The sequence below is a fragment of the Balaenoptera musculus genome, chromosome 2 (assembly GCF_009873245.2).
Source record: "Balaenoptera musculus isolate JJ_BM4_2016_0621 chromosome 2, mBalMus1.pri.v3, whole genome shotgun sequence".
NCBI classification, from domain to species: Eukaryota; Metazoa; Chordata; class Mammalia; order Artiodactyla; family Balaenopteridae; genus Balaenoptera; species Balaenoptera musculus.
In genome coordinates, this window is record NC_045786.1 from 90,196,080 (window position 1) to 90,219,271 (window position 23,192).

Below are 23,192 nucleotides of genomic sequence, written 5' to 3' on the forward strand. Positions count from 1 at the left end.
AACAGAACCACGCATTGATAGATACTTGATTTATTTAAAAAGTGGCCTTGTAAAAGGATTGTCTTTTTAATAAATTGTGCTGGAAACTTTGAATATCCATATGGAAAAACAAAATGTGATCCCTATCTTATATGGAAAAATCATTTCTAGATGTATTATAGACCCAAATATGAAGGCAGAAAAATAAAGTTTCTAAATGATAATAAAAAGGAATTACTTTGGTTTAGGAAAAACATTCTTAACAGAACACAAAAAGCACTAACTATAAAGGAAAAAATAAATTAAGAATTAATTTAGAACTTCTAATTAAGAGCTTTTAATTTAGAATTTTTTAAGTAAAAAAATAACCTTAAAAGAGGGAAAAGTTTGGACTTCCCTGGCAGTCCAGTGGTTAAGACTCTGGGCTTCCAATGCAGGGGGTGTGGGTTCGATCCCTGGTTGGGGAACTAAGATCCTACATGCCGCGTGGTGCGGCCAAAAAAAGGGGAAAAAAAAGCACATCTAAACAATAAATGATTAGTATCCAGGATACATAAAGAATGCTTATAATTCAAGTTGAAAAAAACAAATGACTCAATAGAAAAATGAGCGAAAGACATTAACAGCTATTTCGTGGACAGCAAGATAACAAATAATCAAGAACTACATGAATTATGAAAAGATGCTCTTCCTTATTCATAATCAATGAAATGCATCTTCTCATACCTTTCTTGGCTATTTCTGTCTCTGCCCCTCCCATTCTCAGCGCTCTACTGCTGAGTTATTTCAGCTTGTTCCTCCCATGATGTCTAGAGTCCTGTCTCCATCATGACTTTCAGGAGGAGCTGCTGTCTTGCGGAATATAATGGGAGGCAGTCCTAAAAGTTATCGATATTTATAGAATTGTCACACTTGCGCCAAAACTTATGCTCCCCCACCCCCACTCCAGGATGGCACTGTGATGATTCTCTGCTGAGTAGAGAGGGGGCTGGCTCTCAACTGGGTACCTCATTTTGCCTTTCATTTACCGTCACTGCTATTGACGATTGTGCTAAGCAAGTCATGTACAGTATCTCGTTTAATCCTTACAACAACTCTATGAAAGTAGGAATTTTCATTTTCTTTTCACATCGGAGGAAACTGAGACCCAGGAATGGTCCGTAACTTGCCTGAGGTCACATTGGTAAGAGGTGGAGCCGGGATTTGAATCCGGTTTCTTTGACTTGAAAGCCTGTGCACTCCGTCACCGTGTTATGCTCCTGTCCTCAGCTGTCTATCCTAATATTGCTACCTTACCTTGAGCACCTACTAGGATTTTATGGATACTCAGATATAGCCATATGATGAGAATATCACTATGTGCATTATAGAAGAGAAACTCGAAACTTGGAAAGTTTATGTGACTTGCTAGGGGCAGAGCCAAGGTTCAGACCAGGTCTGTTTGGTTCTAAATCCAGCTGTCGTAACCACTCTGCACCATGCCCCCAATTCTTCCTCTTAGCGGCTAGCCCAGGGATCCCCACTTCTTTCTAAACTGTCTGACAGATGATGACACTAAAACAGATTACAAGCAGACCTCCCAGCTGGTTTTACTGGAAAGATAATATTCCTGAGAGAAGCAGCTGCACAGCAACTGGGCTCTAGGCCCAGGAAGAGAGGGCTCACTGCACACAGCCTCGGTGTTTCCGTAGCTCTGCTCCCTCCCTCTCATCTCACACTGGAACGGACTAAATTTATTTTGTGCCAAACTAGGATTTCTTCTTTTCGGAATTGAGTAACTCAGGTCAAGTGACCCCCTGCGGGGAAGTTACCCAGGGTGGGGTGTTAATTATAGAGGTGATGGGCATGTGGAAGAGGTCGTTAGAGCAACAGACCTCTGGTGTCCCCACAGATTGTCAGAAAACTTTCAAACTTCAGAGTGCTGATGTAAAGGCCAAGCACTGGGTCCCAGGAAGTCAGTGGGCAGCTGTCTTCTACATTTCACTCCTTTTCTTTAACTCTAGTTCAGACTAAAAGGAACCAGCCTCCTTGAAGAAATGATTCATTCCAGATCTAGAGCAAGAAATGTACAAGATGAGCCTGAGACTTTTTGTTGTGGCCAGAAAACAAGGAAGCTACTGAAGATGAATGGGGTCATGTCAAATGATACAGGCAACTTGTAGGAGGCTCCCATTGTCTGAAGATGGGACAATTTGAACATCAAAGAGAATAATGACTGTAATGGATTAAAATATGTTGCAGTGTTTCCTACTGATCACACTGTTCATAGGGTATTATCTCAAGCTGTGATACTTAGGAATAGAGAGAACATAGGAAGACTGTTGATTCTCATTATTCATGGTAGTTATGTTCTATAAAGTCACTGTGACTGTGAATGCTCAATTAGTGAATATTGAGTCATTGCACCTGGAGGAAATACAGCATTAGATTCCTGGGAGTCTACCATCAATACACAACCTTATTTTATGTGTGTTTCTGTTTAAAGACACCTTATTTAATATATATTATTAATTCATTAACATTGAACTCACAGCACCATAGCTCATGCCTGAATGAAGCTTATCTAACACGTGTATTTTCTCCCCAAGGCACGTCACAGCCTTCTTGCACTTAGGAACACTAAATAGCACTCCAGCACTACAGGTTGGGGACATTTTATTTATTTATTTATTTATTTATTTATTTATTTATTTATTTGCCCTCAGCCTGTTTGCTTCATTTTTTTTTTAACATGTTTACTCTTTTTTTTTTTAATTCATTTTATTTTTGGCTGTGTTGGGTCTTCGTTGCTGTGCGTGGGCTTTCTCTAGTAGCAGCAAGCGGGGGCTACTCTTTGTTGCGGTGCGCGGCCTTCTCATTGCGGTGGTTCTCTTGTTGTGGAGCACGGCCTCTAGGCATGCGGGCTTCAGTAGTGTGGCACGCGGGCTCAGTAGTTGTGGCCCAAGGGCTCTAGAGCACAGGCTCAGTAGTTGTGGCACACGGGCTTACTTGCTCCGCGGCATGTGGGATCTTCCCGGACCAGGGCTTGAACCCGTGTCCCCTGCATTGGCAGGCAGATTCTTAACCACTGCGCCACCAGGGAAGTCTTCATCAGGGACATTTTAAACAGAGAAAAATCGTGGCACCAGACAGACTATGAAAACGATACTTGGTTATAGTCTGAGAGCTGAAACTAAAAGGCAGAGGGTCACGTTGTCTGACTTCAGCTGGGAACGTGCATGGAGGGAGACTCAAATTTTTCACTGCCCTACACATGTCAGCAAATGACTGAAGAGGCACCATGGATATTGATTTCGGGGTTACAAATAAATTTCAGTGAGTAGGTGAATTCACAAATACAGAATCCACAAGTCCTGAGGATCAACTGTATGTGGATCATAGCATTGACAACTCCAGACTTGGAAAAATCACACCTATCGGGTAGAGTTGAGAAGTTTTATGACTATTTGATCTGAAGCAACTAAAGGAAGGATGGCATTATTCACAAATAAGGAGAATTACTATATAGAGGAAATCAGCTGACTCAATTTCACTGTCTGCTGGATCAGGGCCGGATATAATGTGCTAAAATTGTGGCCAGAAGAGTTCTGGCTAGAAATAAGGGTGAACTTTCAGACTGAGAAAGGTACTAACTATAGGTTAATAAAGGAGATGGGGGCATCGTTTTCCCTTCAAAACCTTAACATCAGGAAAGAAGTCCATCTACCTGGAGTGGCAAAAAGTAGTAGTTCCCAAACATTTTTCAAGTCTATGATACAGGGAGTTTTTTTATAGCAGCTTTGATACTGCTTTATAATATATACTATCTATTCCTGGTGCTCTTGTGGGGTATAATACACTCCTAAAAGTTCTGATGGTGATTATTTAAACCTGAAGTTTGGATGAAAATGGTAAAGCAAGTGTCAGCTTCTCTTAAGCAGCATGCTTCCCAGGTGTTAGCTGAGGGCTCATGGTTCCTTGGAGATCCTGAATCCCCACATCATAGCTTCTGAGAGGTCAGATCCTCCTCCCTCCCACCACAGTTCAGCGGGTTCCGGGCAGCTTGCGTCTTTATGCTTCTCTATTTCCCCACTCCTGTGCTTTCCACATTCTGACTTCCCGGTGTGCTGGCCCAGTTGGGCCTGTGTAAATCAAGACACTAACTTCCGCCCTTTACTGAGAAAAGTTACATGCCTCCGGCGTTTCACAAGTTCATTGGTAACGAGGTCTTTGAGGGTCAGGTCAAGGGGAGGGATGACCCTCACCTGTGTGGCCTCCTGCCCTGTTGCTTCCCCCACCCCCCTTTGGTTTCTGTTGTAGCTCTCCTTCCTCTTGTAAGTAAATCTTTTTTTTTTTTCCTTTTTTCTCCCCTAGAAAACAACCATGTCCAGCCCCCTTCCTATAACTACAAGAATCTTCCTACTTTTTCCTTATGTGTTTTCCTCTTGAAGAGAAAAGCTGACGATTCAGCCACGCTAAGGATTCACATATAAACACGTCTGGATAAATATGTATAAAATATCAAAGATAATTTTGTAGTGGTAACAAGACCTAACCTGAAGACTGTAGTGATTTATTTTATTTTTAAATTTTTGTCTGGTGTAACAGTTTGGGACAAGGGAGAAGTTAGCTCTGCCTGGATGGTGGGGACTTGGGAAGGGGCAGGAGACCACATCAGACAGAGAGCAGCAAAGCCCAGCTGGTGGGGTTGGATTCAGGCTGCTAGGCAGCAGAGGAGAAAGAAATGGTTTGGGAAGAGGAGTAGGAAGGGGATGGCAGGACTGTAAGTTAAGGTGGAAAGGGGTCTTATTTGTCTATTCTCAAGGTACTTTTCCCCCCTCATATTTTAACATCCCTGAAATTGTGATGCATCTTACATTAGAAAGCCTCCTCCAATTGCATTCAGCTGGGTGGTGGTCATGACCTTCCGTGGATACCCTCTTAGTACCAGCATCAAAATCTTCTAGACTTGTTGAAAGATGGTTCACGATAAATTACAACTTGGGAAACTTACCTAAACTCTAGCCTTAAAAAGAGTGTAATTCAAGAGATTTCCAGGTATGGAAACTATAGGAAATAAAGTCGCCTGTTCAGAATATAAAGGGGCTGCTGTCTGTCTGGGAAAGAGGTTTCCTCAGGTCTAGGTGTTGGCAGAGGGAGCTAGCTGACCCAAGGAGTGCAGGAGAGCAGGGCTGAGAGCCAGGTTAGACCAACGGGGCAAAGCACAGCTGGGTATGGGGTTGTAATAGTAATAACAGGTGAGAGGGAAGGCATACACCGGAGAAATGTGGGTGAAGTTGGGACCCAGCTCCGAACTGGCAAAGGGTTGGGCTCTGAAAAGATGGAGCGATGGGGACAGGACCTGAGGGGAAGAGGCAGTTAGGCAGCCTATGGCTGGAGGCCCAGCCACTGCCAGCAAATTATAAAGCATTGGATCTGGAGATAAAGGAAAGATGGTAAATTCCCCCAACCCCCAAGAACCAGTGGAAACAAAGCTGAGCAGAAAGCGGCTCAGGGAAAATGCAGAATCCCAGCTATCAGCCCCAGGAGCTTAGAGGGCAGAGGAGGAAGGGGAAACAGATTTCCTAGGGAAAGAGCTGATGGGATAAATTGGGGATGGCTGTCCATCAGTGATGCAGTTTTGACCTCAACTCAGCTGTGAATGGGAGGCCCAAATAGGTTATAACCTCTCCTGGCAGAGCCAAGAGACACTGAGGCTGTATCCGTCAAGTGCAGTTTAACCAACTTAACCTGGTTCCCAAATAGGTGGACTCCTGCTTCTCTGGGGTCCAGGTTAGAGTGGGGCTGGAATGAGATGGAACTTCCTGAAAGGTGACTCTGCCTAGAGCCAGAGACGGGAGGCTCAGGAACACGTTGCCAGTCTCTGTTGTTGGCGGCCTTAGTGAGCTGAGCTGACTCAGAGGGTTAGCACCGCACAGAATCTTCTATGCAGAATCCTTGCACAGAATCCTTGTGCCCTGCACCACAAGAGGATGTGAGTCAACTTGCCTATGGAGGGGCCCTCGCCTGGAAGGGCAGAGGCACCAAGAAGGGAGATGCTGCCTCCCAAGGGAGAATTCCCTCGTGGGCTTCTGGGTCTCCATGGAGCGATCTGGGGGTCCTGCATTCGCAAGGGAAGGAGGGTACCAGATGCACAAGGCCTTGCAGCTGGCCCCTTGTGTCCCATCCCTCCAAAAGCAAAAGGGATCTAGGTTGCCCCTGATTTTAAGAGTGATTGCAGGAGAGTATGGAGAAATAACCTGGAATGCACAAGGCAAAGGCAGATGGGGAAAATGGGAGCATTTGCTCACCGCCTTATTCCAGAGGTGGTCATAGCCGATAACTGAGTGAGCAGCCAAGTTCCCCGACCCAGTGTGATTCCCCCTTTACGTGGTCACCTTCACACTCGAATGATGCACTCACATTTCACAATCAAACACACATTTTGTATTTGATGGGGATGACTGGAATCGCCCAAAAGGACAGGCAGTTTCCTGCCCACGAGGGGATGGTTCATACGCATATCCTCATGTTCGGTTGGACCGATTCATTTAGATCAGGCACGAAATACTCAGACACATTGCTTTGAGTAGTATCTTGACTGGTCTAAAGGCTGTGTATGAGAAGACTTAGAACAACAGAGCAGCTGAATGTGTAGGGGTCCAGGGTAGAGGGTGACGGAGAGATGGATAGGGAGGCCAGGGCTGGCTGGAGAAGGGCCTATAGCCCAGGTAAGGAGTTTGGACTTATCTGAAAACATGGGGGGAGGGGAGAACAGTGTCATTGAAGATATTTCATCAGGGATACGACATGTCCCAGTTCCCTCACAGTAGGGCAGTGACTGGGTTGGAGATTGAAGTTCTTTCCAGTCCTCTCTTCCAAACTGAGGGCCCTCAGGACAGTCATGGGCCTGAGCATAGAGCCGGCAGGCAAGGAAAGGGGCCCTTGTGGAACACACAGGGTGAGGACAGGGTTGTTGGTATTTAACCTGGATATTTCATCTCAGGTTAAAAGGAAACACATGGCTTGGGACTTCCCTGGCGGTCCAGTGGTTAGGACTCCGTGCTTTCACTGCCGAGGGGCCGGGTCCAATCCCTGGTCAGGGAACTAAGATCCCACAAGCCGCAGTGTAGCCAAAACAAAACAAAAGAAACACATGGCTCATGAATAGCACTGGGCCTCAGTTTAACCTGATGTAGCTCATGAATAGCACTGGGGCTCAGGTGAAATGGTTTCCTCAGGAGGGTTTCTCTCCCTGGCCTGGGTTAGCTCTCCTTGCCTTCTGAAGCACCCTGAACATTGTCTCCTGAAACTCATCACTCTCGTTCAAAGCCTGTCTTGCCTTCAGGACTCTAGGCTTCAGACTTCAGGCTCCAGGAGAGCAGGAATTTTTGTTTTCCTTATTTATGCTGTCTCCTCAGTTGCTTGCCTGGTTTCTGGCTCTAGAAGATGTTCAATAAAGATTTCTTGAATTAAGGACAAGAGTCATGCCGGAGGTGGGATCAGAGAAGGGAGCCGGGGGAATGTGACTTTCCTCCTGGTAGACCACTGTCAATGGAAGCCAGAGGCTGGAAGAGTCACTAAAAGAAACAGGGTTTTAATCCAGGCTGTCATGCGTGCCCTGGATGTACTTCACTCTGGTGTGCCTTTATTTCCTCATTTGTGAGGTGAGGTAGATGGACTCAAATGATTGCTAGGGATTCTCCTTCTAATCCTAACATTTTGTGCATGAAAAAGTAGTCTTTGCTGCCACTCTCCTCTTTCCAGGGCTCTCCATTTCAGAAAGACATGGCTACTGGCAAACTTAAAAGAACATCATGATTTTAGCCCTTCAGTGAGAAAGTGAAGGAATCTTATAAAGATGCAAGATACTTAAACAGGAGGGTAGATCTGGACTACTCTCCAGGTCGGAATTTTGGAATTTGTTTGGAAATTCCAGTTGGGAATTTGTTCTGGGAAAGGAATATTTACTTTTATAGGGTGAATTAAACTGACTTCCAGTGGCTTTCATAAAAAGCAAGATTTTTTTCAGAGAGAGAGAGAGAGCAGAGAGTGAGAATCAGCCCTGCCTCACCTGAGGACAGAGCCCTGCAGGGCTACTGCCAGGACCCTTTGCCCAGTGCCCCGCGCACCACAGAGCTGTGCTGTGGGGAGGTACGGAGCAGGAGGACTTCTCTGAGGGAAAAAAACCCAAGCTGCAACCACTCGGCTACTCACCGGAGGTCTCTTCCAGATGAACTGGATGGGGAACTTCTGGCTATAAAAGAGAGAGGTCTCATCCGGTGGGAACTCAGGATCCACGTAAAGAACCTTCTTTTCTAGACATTTCTTGTGAAGCTGCTCAAATGTCTTCTCTTTCACCCCAATAATGGGAAAATTGCGGCTGATGATGGCTGAGTAGATGCCACTCGGGTTTCCGCCGCCGGCCTCAGTGCCCTGGCCCTGGGCTGCCTGGGGGATTGGCCCCGGAGACCTGGGCTCAGCCCCTGTCCTTGGGGCCACAGACGCGCTAATGATGGTCAGCATGACAGGCAACTTTGGAAGGAACAGGTTTTTAAAGACAACAAGATTCAGCTACCTTTAAGGAAAGGAAGCAACTGCAGAGAGGAAGTTGTAGTGATTCTGTCATCGGAGAGAAAAATGTCCACATCCACTTCAAAGTTTAAAGCCCATCAGAAGGTCGTCCAGCTTGTGTTCACGTTAAAAACTGAGCTGTGATCCAGAAGCCATCCAGTTTTCCTGAGGAAGGAGTAAGGATTTCTGTAGCAGTTTTTACTTAGGGGGCTCCTACCAGCAGCATACATGCCAGAGGGAGAGAAAGAAAGTGAGGGTTGTGTTTCAGTGGCCCGAAGAAGCCTGAGCCAGGAAAACCAAAAATAGACATGAAGAAAGATCATGAGTATGAGAGCAAGAGAGAGGCTAGCAGTGCAGCTAGACTGCATGCTCGAGAGAGAAGGACCTGGCCAGGAATGTTCCTGTGTTGCCATTGAGTTCTGGTGTTGTCAGGAAATGAAAGGGGAATATTTGAGTAAGTTGAACACTGAAACTTAGCAAAGAATGGCAGGTACATTATTGAATTGGCAGTTATCCAGACTATCAAACTATTAGCCACCAAATTAATGGAGAACAATATTGAAAAAAGCTTGCAAGGGTGAATGTGAGATACTGAATTCTAGGAGAATGTTCTAGGCATTTTTGAGAACATGATTTTTACTTTTTAAAATTCTAGGATATCAGAATATTATTCAACTGGATTTGGCATCTCTTCTAGAACGTTCTGATGTCAGCGTTGAGTGAAACTGTCTGGGTAGAAAATGCCACTCAGCAGAGTCCTCAGTTGAGAAAATCCCTGTCTCTTCTTGCCCACTTGACCTAGCTCTCCCTTGGAAATTTCTTCCACTTCTTATTGCTTTGCCAATGCAATCAAAGTATCTTGGCTGATCTGCCCCCGGGGGAGGAGCTGTCTCTGGCCCCCACACAGCTGAGCTTCTTTTCCTCAGCTGTCTAAGCTAGCTCCGTCCTTGGTAATGAAGATGGGTGTGTGATGGAGATCAGCCTCTTGTCATAGCACAATGGGAATACTGTATCAAACACACAGAGTGCAAGGTGCTATTCATTTTGCTCTACCAATTGTTGTGAATAAAACCCCCTCTCAGATTAGCAGGTCCAAACTCAAGGTTTATTCAGCTGCACAGCTGTAGAAACTCATGCTATCAGCGAGAAATCCAGCCTGAGCCCACAAACAAAGGCAGATGATGAGCATGCAAACAGCTGCACATTTTCAATTCCCAGAGCCTCTTCAAGGATAAAGAACTCGTTTTTATAACATATTTCAGCCAAGGTCATGCAATATCTGCGGCTGGAATGGCTTCTGTTGCACCAACAAGGCAGTTAATGATTGCGTATCACTGTCTTCCACCAACATTTCTTTGATTCAACACCGTTAGAATTAGTGCATTCGCTTATAATTAGAACACCTACCATTCATTAAGTGCCTACTGTGAGCTAGCCACTTCACATAGTTGTAAAAACTTTATTTTTTTGGCCATACTGCGCGGCATGTGGGATCTTAGTTTCCCAACCAGGGATCAAACCCGTGCCCCCTGCACTGAAAGTGCTGTGTTTTAACCACTGGACAACCAGGAAAGTCCCCTAAAAACTTTTAAAGTAATTTTAAACATACAAAAGCATTGCAAAGATAGCACAGATTTCTTGAATACCCTTCAACAGCCTCCCTTAATGTTTACACCTTACATAACCATGGTACAATGATCAAAAGTCAGAAATGAATGTTGGTAAGATACCACTAACTGAACTACAAGACATATTTTGATTTCTTCAGTGTTTCCGCTAGTGCTTTTTTCCTCCTTCTGTTACAGAATTTGATCTGCACTGCATTTAATTGTCGTATCTCCTTAGTGTCCTCCAATCTCTGACAGTTCCACAGTCTTTGTCTCTCTTGAACTTGGCACTTTTGAAGAGTACTTGTCAAATATGTTGTAGAATGTCCCTAACTTGAGTTTGTCTGATGTTTTTCACATGATTAGACTGAGATTATGGTTTGGGGGACGAATATCACAGAGGTTATGCACCCTTCTCATCAAATCAGATCTGGGGGTACCTGACATTGATGTATTTTATTACTGGTGATATCACCCTTGAGTACTGGGCTAAGGTGGCGTCTACCAGGTTTCTCCAAAGTAAAGTTACTATTTTTTTCCTTTCCATACACATGGAATACTTTTAATCTGTACACAACCCTGCAGGTTTGATTAATCCCATTTTACAGCTGAGAAAACTTGAGGTATCTGCTCTATTTTTACAGTTAAGTCATGGGAAACTCACAGAATTTTAGAGATTATCTCTTTTCTTGAACAAAAGAGGAAACCAAAGCCTAGAGAGATTAAATGACATGGTCAAGGTCATTCTGCCAGTTCACTACAGAACCAAACTAGACCCCAGGTCTCCTGATATCCAGTGAAGGAATAAATGCATGACTAAGACTCCAGTAATGTGCATTAGGCATAAGATCTCTGGATCCTTGCATATAAATAGTCAGGGCTTCCCTTCCCCTAGCTCTGATGGGAGTGGAATCTAACACCATCAGCCGTGCTGAAAACAACAGTCAAGAAGCAGCTGTCTGATTCTGGCTGGCCTTGCTGTGGCACTGCAGTCTTTAGCTGGTCATAAGACAGGCAGATCTGATATCAGATGCCAATGTCTCCTTTATTTCTGCTAGAATGTGAGTTGTATGGCCCCCATTGTCTGCGGTTAATATGGTAATCTGTTTCCAGTGGAGTTGCTGATGGCTTTCTATCCCCTGGACTGAGAAGTTATTTTAGTCTAGAGTGCCACTCCCCCCCAACCCCTGGAATTATGCTGGGTATTCAGAGGGTCTGGTAGATGGAAATCTTAAAAGCAGAGTGGAATGCTTGATATTGTCATAGAAGTTCTATTACTAAGAAGGCTTTTAGGTAAGATGGTCAATTATGAGCTAAAACCCATCAAACTCCAAATATTTATGTGTTTTGACTGTGTTTCTGCTGCCTATCACTATGATACACTGATACTGAAAAAGATGTGAAAAAGTGAAGGAATTCTGCACCCAGACCAGACTCCAGAACTGCGGTCTTCCCTACGGCTACAACAATCTGATAGGCCGGTATTAGTTAACCAGGACGTAAGGCTCAGCACAACTTTAAGGCGAACTCACGGTGACGAGCTGTGCTTTCCACTCTAGGGAGCCTTTAGGAGAATGGCCCAATCTGGGACTGGCCCTGGTCATGCTGATGTGTGGGACCAGGACCCTAGAATTCACTTAGTTCTGAAAGTGAGTTGTACCCCAGAACATAAATAGTCCTATAGGTACATTTAAATGAAAACAGCTGGGACTTCCCTGGTGGTCCAGTGGCTAAGAGTCCACGCTCCCAGTGCAGGGGACCCGGGTTCGATCCCTGGTTAGGGAACTAGATCCGGCGTGCTGCAACTAAGACCCGGCGCAGCCAAGTCAATAAATAAATATTAAAAAAAAAAAAAAAAAAAGAAACTAGGCCTCTAGGGCAGGGAATGTCTTGGTACCTGTTCAAACTGGAACCTACATCCTGGGATCACTTCTGTCAGGAACTGACCACCCCAGGTCCACCATAGCCAGGATCCGCAGGATGATTTAGACCTGGGAAAAGAAGGAAGGTGACAAAACTGGCCTTCCAAATGCATGAAGGACTTTCCCTGACCACTATACAGGGCATCTGCCCTAAATAAATGCCTGCCATAAACATGTATTCCATTCTATTTCTTAGTGTGAATACCCTCCTGAAAGCTCCATGGTCAGCTCCTGCAGTCAGACAGGACCTCTGTGGGGAAGCACATATAGAAGCACATACAGCGCTGCCATAGTGTGGGTGGTGTGAGGTCAGGGGCTGCTGGCCTAGTGCTCCGAGGGTGGTATTTGTGTTCCCTGAAGTAGGGGGCTTGGCTTGGCCCGGCATTTCTCCGGTGAAGAACAGCTGATCTGATGACTCTGAAGAGGTCTGCTGCATCAGAAATAAAGGCGTTTTCTTGTACTGGAGTTCATTCTTTTTATTTTTATTAGAAAAAATTTTAATTGAAGTATAGTTGATTTACAATGTTGTGTTAGTTTCAGGTGTACAGCAAAGTGATTCAGATATACATATACTTTTCCAGATTCTTTCCCATTATAGGTTTTTACAAGATATTCAATATAGTTCCCTGTGCTATACAGTAGGCGCTTGTTGTTTATCGATTTTATATATAGTAATGTGTATCTGTTAATCCCAGACTCCTAATTTACCTCTCCCCCACTTTCCCCTTTGGTAACCATAAGTTTGTTTTCCATGTCTGTAAGTCTGTTTGTTTCTGTTTTGTAAATAAATTCATTTGTATCATTTTTTTTTAGATTCCACATATAAGCAATGTCATGATATTTGTCTTTCTCGGTATGACTTCACTTAGTAAGATAATCTCTAGGTCCATCCATTTGCTGCAAGTGGCATTATTTCATTCTCTAAAAAATTTTTTTATTTATTTTAAAATATTTATTTTGGCTGTGCTGGGTCTTACTTGCGGCATGCAGGATCTTTGTTACAGCATGTGCACTCTTTAGTTGCAGCATGAATGTGGGATCTAGTTCACCGACCAGGGATTGAACCCAGGCCCCCTGCATTGGGAGCATGGAGTCTTACCCACTGGACCACCAGGGAAGTCCCATTATTTCATTCTTTTTATGGCTGAGTAATATTCCATTGTATGTGTATACCACATCTTTTACCCATTCATCTGTTGATTGACACTTAGGTTACTTCCATGTCTTGGCTATTGTGAATAGTGCTGCTATGAACATAGAGGTGCATGTATCTTTTTGAATTACAGTCTTCTCCGGATATATGCCCAGGAGTGGGATTGCAAAATCATATGGTAATTCCATTTTTAGTTTTTTTAAGAAACCTCCATACTGTTCTCCATAGTGGCTTGGAGTTCATTCTTAACTCTGTTTGTTTCATCCTATTTTACATGCTACAGCTTATAAGCCTTTACAACAATAGAAACCAAACATTTTTTAAAATTAATTAATTTATTTATTTGGCTGTGTTGGGTCTTCGTTTCTGTGCGAGGGCTTTCTCCAGTTGCGGCAAGCGGGGGCCACTCTTCATCGCGGTGCGCGGGCCTCACTATCGCGGCCTCTCTCGTTGCGGAGCACAGGCTCCAGACGCGCAGGCTCAGCAATTGTGGCTCACGGGCCTAGTTGCTCCGCGGCATGTGGGATCTTCCCAGACCAGGGCTCGAACCCGTGTCCCCTGCATTGGCAGGCAGATTCTCAACCACTGCGCCACCAGGGAAGCCCCGAAACCAAACATTTTACAGCTATTAGATACTAGGAAGATATGGCTCAGCATCTTTGTTTTTAAAACTTTTTGCTTTGAAATAGTTTGAAACTTACAGGAAAGTTGAAAATATAGTGTAAGGAATTCCTGTGTACCCTTCATGCAGATTCTTCAGTTATAACATTTTAATACATTTTGCCAATTTTCTCTGTCTCTCTTTTTCTCATACATACATAAATTATTTTCTGAGCCATTTGAGAGTAAGTCAGAGCTATGCTACTTTAATACTTCCGTATGTATTTCCTAAAAATAAGGAAATTCTTCTATGTAATCATAGTACAGTTCTCAAAATTAGGAAAATTACCATGTAATCAAAAGATCCTATTCAAGTTTTGCCAACTGTCCCAGTAATGTCCCTTATAGTTCCAGGATGGAACCCAGGATCATACATTTGTTATCATATCTCTTTAGTCCCCCTTTAATCTGGAACAGTTCCTCAGACCTGTTTTTCATGGCCTTCACATTTTGAGCAGTATAGGATGTGCCTCAATTCTGGTTTTTTAAAAAAAATATTAATTAATTAATTAATTAATTAATTTGGCTGAGCCAAGTCTTAGTTGAGGCATGCGGGATCTTCGTTGCTGCGTGCGGGATCTTCGTTGCGGCGTGTGAACTCTTAGTTGCAGCATGTGAACTCTTAGTTGCAGCATGTGGGATCTAGTTCCCTGAGCAGGGATCGAACCCAGGGCCCCTGCATTGGGAGCGCGGAGTCTCAGCCACTGGACCATCAGGGAAGTCCCCAGCTTTGGTCTGTTTATTATAAACTTACATAAATGAAATCACTCAGTAAACATTTTATCAAAAACATACTTCTATGTTGATATATATAGATTGTTATTTTAATGGCTGCATAATATTCTACTGTACAAAAGGGCTATATTTATATTTAAAGGACATTTAGTTTATTTCTAGTTTTCCACAGTATAAACCACATTACAATTAGTAGCTCTGAGCAATTTATCTGATTTATTTGAAGTGGAATTTCTGGGTTAAAATATGCAAATTTAAAATTTTGATGCTATTGCCAGATTGCCATCCAGAAAGATTATACTTAGCATAATTCCACCAATGATGCACGAAAATGGCTATTCCCCACACCAACATTAGCACTGGATATTTTCATTTTAATCTTGGCCAATCATGGACGCCCCCATTTCTCTGAATATTAATAACGCTGAGCGTATTTCATGCTTATTTTGCCTGTTTCAATTTCTTTTATGAATTACCTTTGCCCATATTTCTTTTGAGCAGTTTCTAATGTTTAAACTGATTTGTCAACTCATTCCTTGGCATTTAAGTCTTTTTTTTTTTTTTTTTTTAATTAATTAATTATTTATTTATTTTTAGCTGTGTTGGGTCTTCGTTTCTGTGCGAGGGCTTTCTCTACTTGTGGCAAGTGGGGGCCACTCTTCATTGCGTTGCGCGGGCCTTTCACTGTCGCGGCCTCTCTTGTTGCGGAGCACGGGCTCCAGACGCGCAGGCTCAGTAGTTGTGGCTCACGGGCCTAGTTGCTCCGTGGCATGTGGGATCTTCCCAGCCCAGGGCTCGAACCCGTGTCCCCTGCATTGGCAGGCAGATTCTCAACCACTGCACCACCAGGGAAGCCCGGCATTTAAGTCTTAAAGGAAAGACACATTATATATTCATTTTAGAGCTTTGTTTGAATCTTTGTTAAAATGATTCTAAGTTCTTACATAAAATCCAGTTTCCTGAGAAAACATATCGAGAATTAGCCACAACAAGGTAACTCAACACTGTAGGCCAACTCGGCCCCACTTAGCTCTCTGGTCCTGAGCTTCAGATATAGGAGGTGGGTAAAGTGTGAGAAGCAATAAGAGCAGAGAACATTTAAGAACACCCAGGATGTATTTCTCTCCATTCAACGTATCTAGTTAAACCTTTCAGGATAGTCCTGGGTCAAGACAGAGCAGTTCCTCACTAACCTACTCTAAAGTTCTTATTTCATTCCTTCCTCCAAAAATATTTTAAATGGATGAATAGACATGTAATAAATGTTGAACTGAAGATAGGTCTTAATTATTCAGCCTTAAGTGCTATTAAAAACCATCATTTATATTAGGTAAGAGCATTCAGTTTTCAGTTTAAGTCTTACTGTAGCTTGGCAAGGGAAACTTGAAGCTGGGAAATAGGACTTCAGCTAATGGAGGCTTCTTCCTTTCTCCTTAATTGCAAAACTTACAGGAATAGGAGCAAAGAATCTGTATATGTCTATGTGTGCTTATATATGGTGCAAAGCTCAAATCTCAACTGATACAATCAAATGTGTCCACGAGGAAATGTGTAATGTTTACTATATCTGGAGGGAAGAGTCCTAGGTCAGAAAAGTAAATCACAAACAAATACATTCAATTCTCAATTTTAAATCAATCAAATCCATCAGTCAACCAATTACAGCCAACCATTACTAAAAGCCAAGTATAATCGTGCTCTGGCAGATATAAGACAAATATAACATGATCTTGAAGAACATACAATCTAGTAGGGGAACAAGACAGACAAACCTGAAACACTGAGGCACCATCCCTGAGAATGCTAAGCAGAATGCATATTATAAGTGGGGCAGCATTTCAGAGAAGGGCAAAATCACTGCTCATAGTAAAGTGGAGTTGAGGGTGTTAGGGTAGTTAGAAAGGCTCTGTGGGGAAGTGGGATTTGAGTTGGGCCTGGATGGATGGTAGGATTTGCATAGGTGGAGGGCAGACCGTGGATATTGGGACCCAGGGAACAGAGGTATAGAGGTGGCAGTTGGCAAGCTGCTGAGTGGAAGAAGCCTGATAAACAAATGTGCATGTTGAGCTGTGCTGAGGACATGTGACTGACCCAGCAGATGCTGCGGCCACAGAGCATCCCTGGGGAGCATCCTGGGGAACTGGCATGGTGTAGTGTTCTAGCCCACACCACACTGTACTAGAGTCTGAGGCAAAAGTAAAACGCAGTACTATCGATCCTGTCCTTATTTAAAATTTTGATATTTTGTTCATCATGGATTTTTTTTTTTTGCTGTTAATTTTGATTTTTAAAAATATTGCATTAAAATATTATTTATTTTGATTACTGTGATTTGGGGCACCCCCTTAAATTTTGTGCCCCAGGCAAGTGCCTTACTTGCCTCAACCTCATCCCGGCCCTGTGTTCTATTTCTGAAGTTTGAGGGTGGGGACATGGGTAATTATTTTATTATTTTTAATTATAGCTTACTCATATTACAAATAAGCTTTGGTTAGTGGACAGTATTTAATCAAAAAATTAATGTAAAGAAATTAGAATTTTAAGGAGATTAATTTGGAACTTTAGAGCCCAAAAAACATGACAGGGAAAAGAAAATTTCCCTGAGTGTTCCTGAGTCAGTCTCTAGGGTAGAGTAACTCCCTGTTGCTGCAGTGAATACACTGCAAGCAGAAAAGGTTGTCTTGTCCAGGTCTAAGTGGGTAAAAGATAACTGGGGTGGGGGGGCACCAGAAGCTGCTGTCCACTTGGAGATAGGCCTTGAGCAGCTCAGCTGCTGGAGCCTGAGTGGCTCTGCCACACGGACTGAGACAAGCTTCCACAAGGTGGGCGGGCTTGGCCCACTTCTCACATAAAACAAACCCATCCAGCTGTGCTCAAAGAGAAGCTGCCCACTGGGCCAGAGTGCATACCACAGGTCATGGCCCAAGGAGCAATGCGAGATCTGTGAACGCTATAAATGTCTCTGGGCCACTTGCATGTAGGAGAAGAGGGGGGGTGTGACACAAAGAGTATTATTAGCACATCTAAAAATGTAGCATCTGAAAAATCTGAAAGCTATTGTTCATTAGTAAACTGGTGACTTATGAAAGATGACTTTGAGCCAGAGAAGTCAATAGTGTGCAGCACAAATCGCAAAAAAAAGGCCCCTGGAAAGGCAGAAAGGTGCAGCTGTTCCCAGCACTTGTCACCAGGTGCACTGCTCTGTCACTGGATTTGGACCTTCCAGTCAGCACCAATGTTCAGTGAGAACTTCTCCAGGTTCAGGGTGGATGTTTTGGCACAATATGTAAAAGCCACAGGCTGAGCTTTACCATCTAGATATCAGAATTGTAAAAAGGAAAGTTTGATGAACATCTAGGAGAGAAATTTTGAATTTAAAATGTTTCTGACTCTGTTATAAAACCTTATGCCCCATATAGGAGAATCCAAATTAATAGCACTTGTACCCATGGACATCCATGAAATTTTAAAACACGAAACACTCCACTGTTTTGAGTGCAAGACTGATTGTAAACAAACTAAGGAACAAAGTGATTTGTCCAACAAATTCAGTAGGTAAAAAAGGGTATAACCTATCCCATGTCCTTTAAGACATGTCCATAAACTCCATGAGCAGGATTCCCCAGGACTTCAGATATCTACAGTTTAAAAAAAATATTCAGAGAAGCTACAATATTCTTCCAAGTCCCAAATAATTTCCTTTAGGAAAATATTAACTGCTTACAATGAGCAGAAAGACCAGTTGATGAAGAGAAGCAGGATGGCCTCACGCCCTCTAGATACTAGTATATTTGACTCCTGCCAGAAAGAGCAGAGTCCACTTGGCTAAGCACATTATGTCAGTTTTAGACTAATCATCTCTTCACTGCAGATACTTCTATGTTTACAAAAACAAATGGCCTGTTTCCTCACCAGGTGAGTGGCTGGTCACAGAAGATGGCTGCTTCTTGAGGCCTAGGACCAAGATCTGCTCCACCACACACTTGCTGGGATAATGACCCCTCTTGTCAGCACAACTGGAATAGATACAACAAATGGCATTAGGAGAAGGAGAGGAATAGGGGTTTGGACTGGTTACCAGGTCACCATCCCGAGCCTTGTGAGTTCCCCTCCCATCTTTCTCTGTGGAGGCATGAAACATATAGTGGTCACATTTACTAGGATGAAGAGGTGGAAAAAGATGACCCTATGTGCCAAGGACAAGCTAACCAGTAGTGTCCCTCTAACAAGCCACTTGGAGAGACATCATTTAAGGATACTGAAGTCCCAAATGTGACTTGGACGCTGCAATCGAATTGTAAGAAATCAGATATTTAATGAATGGTTGAAGAGATGAATAAATGGGATTAATGGAAATTTATACTGAATTCTTTTTTATTTTTCAGAGAGGGAAGGAAAGGAAGACAGAGACAATAAGGAAGGGATGTTCATGAAGTGGTTGAAAAATACTCCTGGGGGGCTCCAGACCAAGATAGCAACATAAGAGGCTCCTGAATTTCCCTCCTCCTACAGATGCACTGAATATAAAGCTACACATGGAGCAATTCCCTTTGAGAGAAATCCAGAAACTAGTTGAGTGACTCCTATACATTGGGTGACTGAGAAAATACCCACATCAAAACAAGTAGGAGGGACTTTCCTGGTGGTCCAGTGGGTAAGACTCCACGCTCCCAATGCAGGCAGCCCGGGTTCAATCCCTGGACAGGGAACTAGATCCCACATGCATGCTGCAACTAAGAAGTCGGCATGCCACAACTAAGACCCAGCACAGCCAAAATAAACTATAAATAAATAAAAATAAGTTAAAAACAAAAAAACCAAAACAAACAAACAAACAAAAAAAACAAGTAGGAGAGCAGAAACAAGAAGAACTACAATTCTGCAGCCTGTGGAACGAAAACCACATTCACAGAAAGATAGACAAAAATGAAAAGGAAGAGGACTATGTACCAGATGAAGGAACAAGATAAAACCCTAGAAAACCAGCTACGTGAAGTGGAGATAGACAACCTTCCAAAAAAAGAATTCAGAATAATGATAGTGAAGATGATACAGGACCTCGGAAAAAGAATGGAGGCAAAGATCGAGAAGATGCAAGAAGTGTTTAACAAAGACCTAGAAGAATTAAAGAACAAACACCTAGAAGAATTAAAGAACAAACAAACAGAGATGAACAATACAATAACTGAAATGAAAAATACACTAGAAAGAATCAATAGCAGAATAACTGAGGCAGAAGAACGGATAAGTGACCTGGAAGACAGAATGGTGGAATTCACTGCTGCGGAACAGAATAAAGAAAAAAGAATGAAAAGAAATGAAGACAGCCTAAGAGACCTCTGGGACAACATTAAACGCAACAACATTCGCATTATAGCGGACCCAGAAGGAGAAGAGAGAGAGAAAGGACCTGAGAAAATATTTGAAGAGATTATAGTCGAAAACTTCCCTAACATGGGAAAGGAAATAGCTACCCAAGTCCAGGAAGTGCAGAGAATCCCAGGCAGGATAAACTCAAGGAGAAACACGCCAAGACACATAGTAATCAAATTGACAAAAATTAAAGACAAAGAAAAGTTATTAAAAGCAACAAGGGAAAAACGACAAATAACATACAAGGGGACTCCCATAAGGTTAACAGCTGATTTCTCAGCAGAAACTCTACATGCCAGAAAGGAGTGGCATGATATATTTAAAGTGATGAAAGGGAATAAACTACAACCAAGATTACTCTACCCGGCAAGGATCTCATTCAGATTTGACAGAGAAATCAAAAGCTTTACAGACAAGCAAAAGCTAAGAGAATTCAGCACCACCAAACCAGCTTTACAACAAATGCTAAAGGAACTTCTTCTCTAAGTGGGAAACACAAGAGAAGAAAAGGACCTACAAAAACAAAGCCAAAACAATTAAGAAAATGGTAATAGGAACATACATATCGGTAATTACCTTAAATGTGAATGGATTAAATGCTCCAACCAAAAGACACAGGCTTGCTGAACGGATACAAAAACAAGACCCATATATATGCTGTCTACAAGAGACCAACTTCAGACCTAGGGACACATACAGACTGAAAGCGAGGGGATGGAAAAAGATATTCCATGCAAATGGAAGTCAAAAGAAAGCTGGAGTAGCAATACTCATATCAGATAAAATAGACTTTAAAATAAAGAAGGTTACAAGAGACAAAGAAGGACACTACATAATGATCAAGGGATCAATCCAAGAACAAGATATAGCAGTTATAAATATATATGCACCCAACACAGGAGTACCCCAGTACATAAAGTGGATGCTAATAGCTGTAAAAGAGGAAATCGACAGTAACACAATAATAGTGGGGGACTTTAACACCTCACTTACCCAATGGACAGACCATCCAGATGGAAAATTAATAAGGAAACCCAAGCTTTAAATGACACAGTAGACCAGATAGATTTAATTGATATTTATAGGACATTCCATCCAAAAACAGATTACACTTTCTTCTCAAGTGCACACAGAACATCCTCCAGGATAGATCACATCTTGGGTCACAAATCAAGCATTGGTAAGTTTAAGAAAATTGAAATCATATCAGGCATCTTTTCTAACCACAATGCTATGAGATTAGAAATTAATTACAGGGAAAAAAATGTAAAAAACACAAACACATGGAGGCTAAACAATACGTTACTAAATAACCAAGAGATCTCTGAAAAAATCAAAGAGGAAATCAAAAAATACCTAGAGACAAATGACAATGAAAACACGATGATCCAAAACCTATGGGATGAAGCAAAAGCAGTTCTAAGAGGGAAGTTTATAGCAATACAATCCTACCTCAAGAAACAAGAAAAATCTCAAGTAAACAATCTAACCTTACACCTAAAGAAACTAGAGAAAGAAGAACAAACAAAACCCCCAAAGTTAGTCTAAGGAAAAAAATCATAAAGATCAGAGAAGAAATAGAAACAAAGAAAACAATAGCAAAGATCAATAAAACTAAAAGCTGGTTCTTTGAGAAGATAAAGAAAATTGATAAACCTTTAGCCAGACTCATCAAGAAAAAGAGGGAGAGGACTCAAATCAATAAAATTAGAAATGAAAAAGGAGAAGTTACAACAGACACCGCAGAAATACAAAGCATCCCAAGAGACTACTACAAGCAACTCTATGCCAATAAAATGGACAACCTGGAAGAAATGGACAAATTCTTAGAAAGGTATAACCTACCAAGACTGAACCAGGAAGAAACAGAAAATATGAACAGACCAATCACAAGTAATGAAATTGAAACTGTGACTAAAAATTTTCCAACAAACAGAAGTCCAGGACAGATGGCTTCACAGGTGAATTCTACCAAACATTTAGAGAAGAGCTAACACCCATCCTTCTCAAACTCTTCCAAAAAACTGCAGAGGAAGGAACACTCCCAAACGCATTCTATGAGGCCACCAGCACCCTGATACCAAAACCAGACAGAGATACTACAAAAAAAGGAAATTACAGACCAATATCAGTGATGAACATAGATGCAAAAATCCTCAACAAAATACTAGCAAACAGAATCCAACAACACATTAAAAGGATCATACACCATGATCAGGTGGGATTTATCCCAGGGATGCAAGGATTCTTCAATATACACAAATCAATCAATGTGATAAACCATATTAACAAACTGAAGAATAAAAACCATATGATCATCTCAATAGATGCAGAAAAAGCTTTTGACAAAATTCAACACCCATTTTTGATAAAAACTCTCCAGAAAGTTGGCATAGAGGGAACCTACCTCAACATAAGAAAGGCCATATATGAAAAAAAAAAAGTAGGAAAAGCTGAGACACACTCTCCATATAACCCCCACCCCTGGCATAGTCCCACACAATTGGAAAGGAATCCCCAACTCCTGGCTTCTCCAGGAAGAGAGAAGGGTTTGGACCACTCTTCTAGTGTCCCTCCTTTCAAGGCTCCCACCTGAGGGATGGCCCTCAAATCACCTAGCTCTGATAGCCAACGGGCTTAATCATAGCAAATAAAGAAGTAGTTGTTAATAGGCAGTGTGGCTACCCCCCCAGGGCTCAGGCAAAAACATCCATCTCACAGGTTCTCCCTGGAAGGGATTTGACTGCATACTTTCCCAGCTACTGCCTGAGTGTTCTAACCAGCCTGCATCTAGGTGCTGACTAAGATCTGCCCCTTTGGGACATGGATGGGTCTCAGCACATCCTCAACAACTGTGAGTCACTAAGAACAAAGACGGCAGCTTGGATAATCACAAAGGTCTGAGAAACAAGGAGCTCAGGCCCAGCTGATCGACGAGGTTCATCTCCTACGTGAGACCAGTCTGTCAAGACTGGAAGAGATGGCTGTCTTATCTAACGTGAGAAACCAACACAAAGAGTCAAGGAAAATGAAACAGGAGAATATGTTCCAAACAAAAGAACACGATTAATCTACAGAAACTGACCTCAGCAAAATGGAGATAAGTTATTTACCTGATAGACAGTTCAAACTAGTGGTCATAACGATGCTCACCAAGGTCAGAGAGCAGTGCATGAACAAAGTGAGAATTTCAACAAAGACAGAAAATAT

The 23,192-nt window shown here is 42.5% G+C and overlaps 1 protein-coding gene across 12 annotated transcripts in view; it reads right to left on the minus strand.

The window, feature by feature from the left end:
- Positions 1-23,192, minus strand: part of LOC118891308 (calpain-3) — a 167,131-nt gene that overhangs the window by 43,932 nt on the left and 100,007 nt on the right. For 10 of the 12 annotated variants that reach the window (XM_036845127.1, XM_036845133.1, XM_036845126.1 and 7 more), the window contains one exon: positions 12,037-12,130. In XM_036845127.1, coding sequence (XP_036701022.1) covers positions 12,037-12,130 — 94 coding nt within the window. Of the gene's footprint in view, positions 1-8,175; positions 8,786-12,036; positions 12,131-15,475; positions 17,924-18,521; positions 18,626-23,192 lie in introns of those variants that run through there. The other 2 variants (XM_036845135.1, XM_036845136.1) reach the window with 2 other exon arrangements.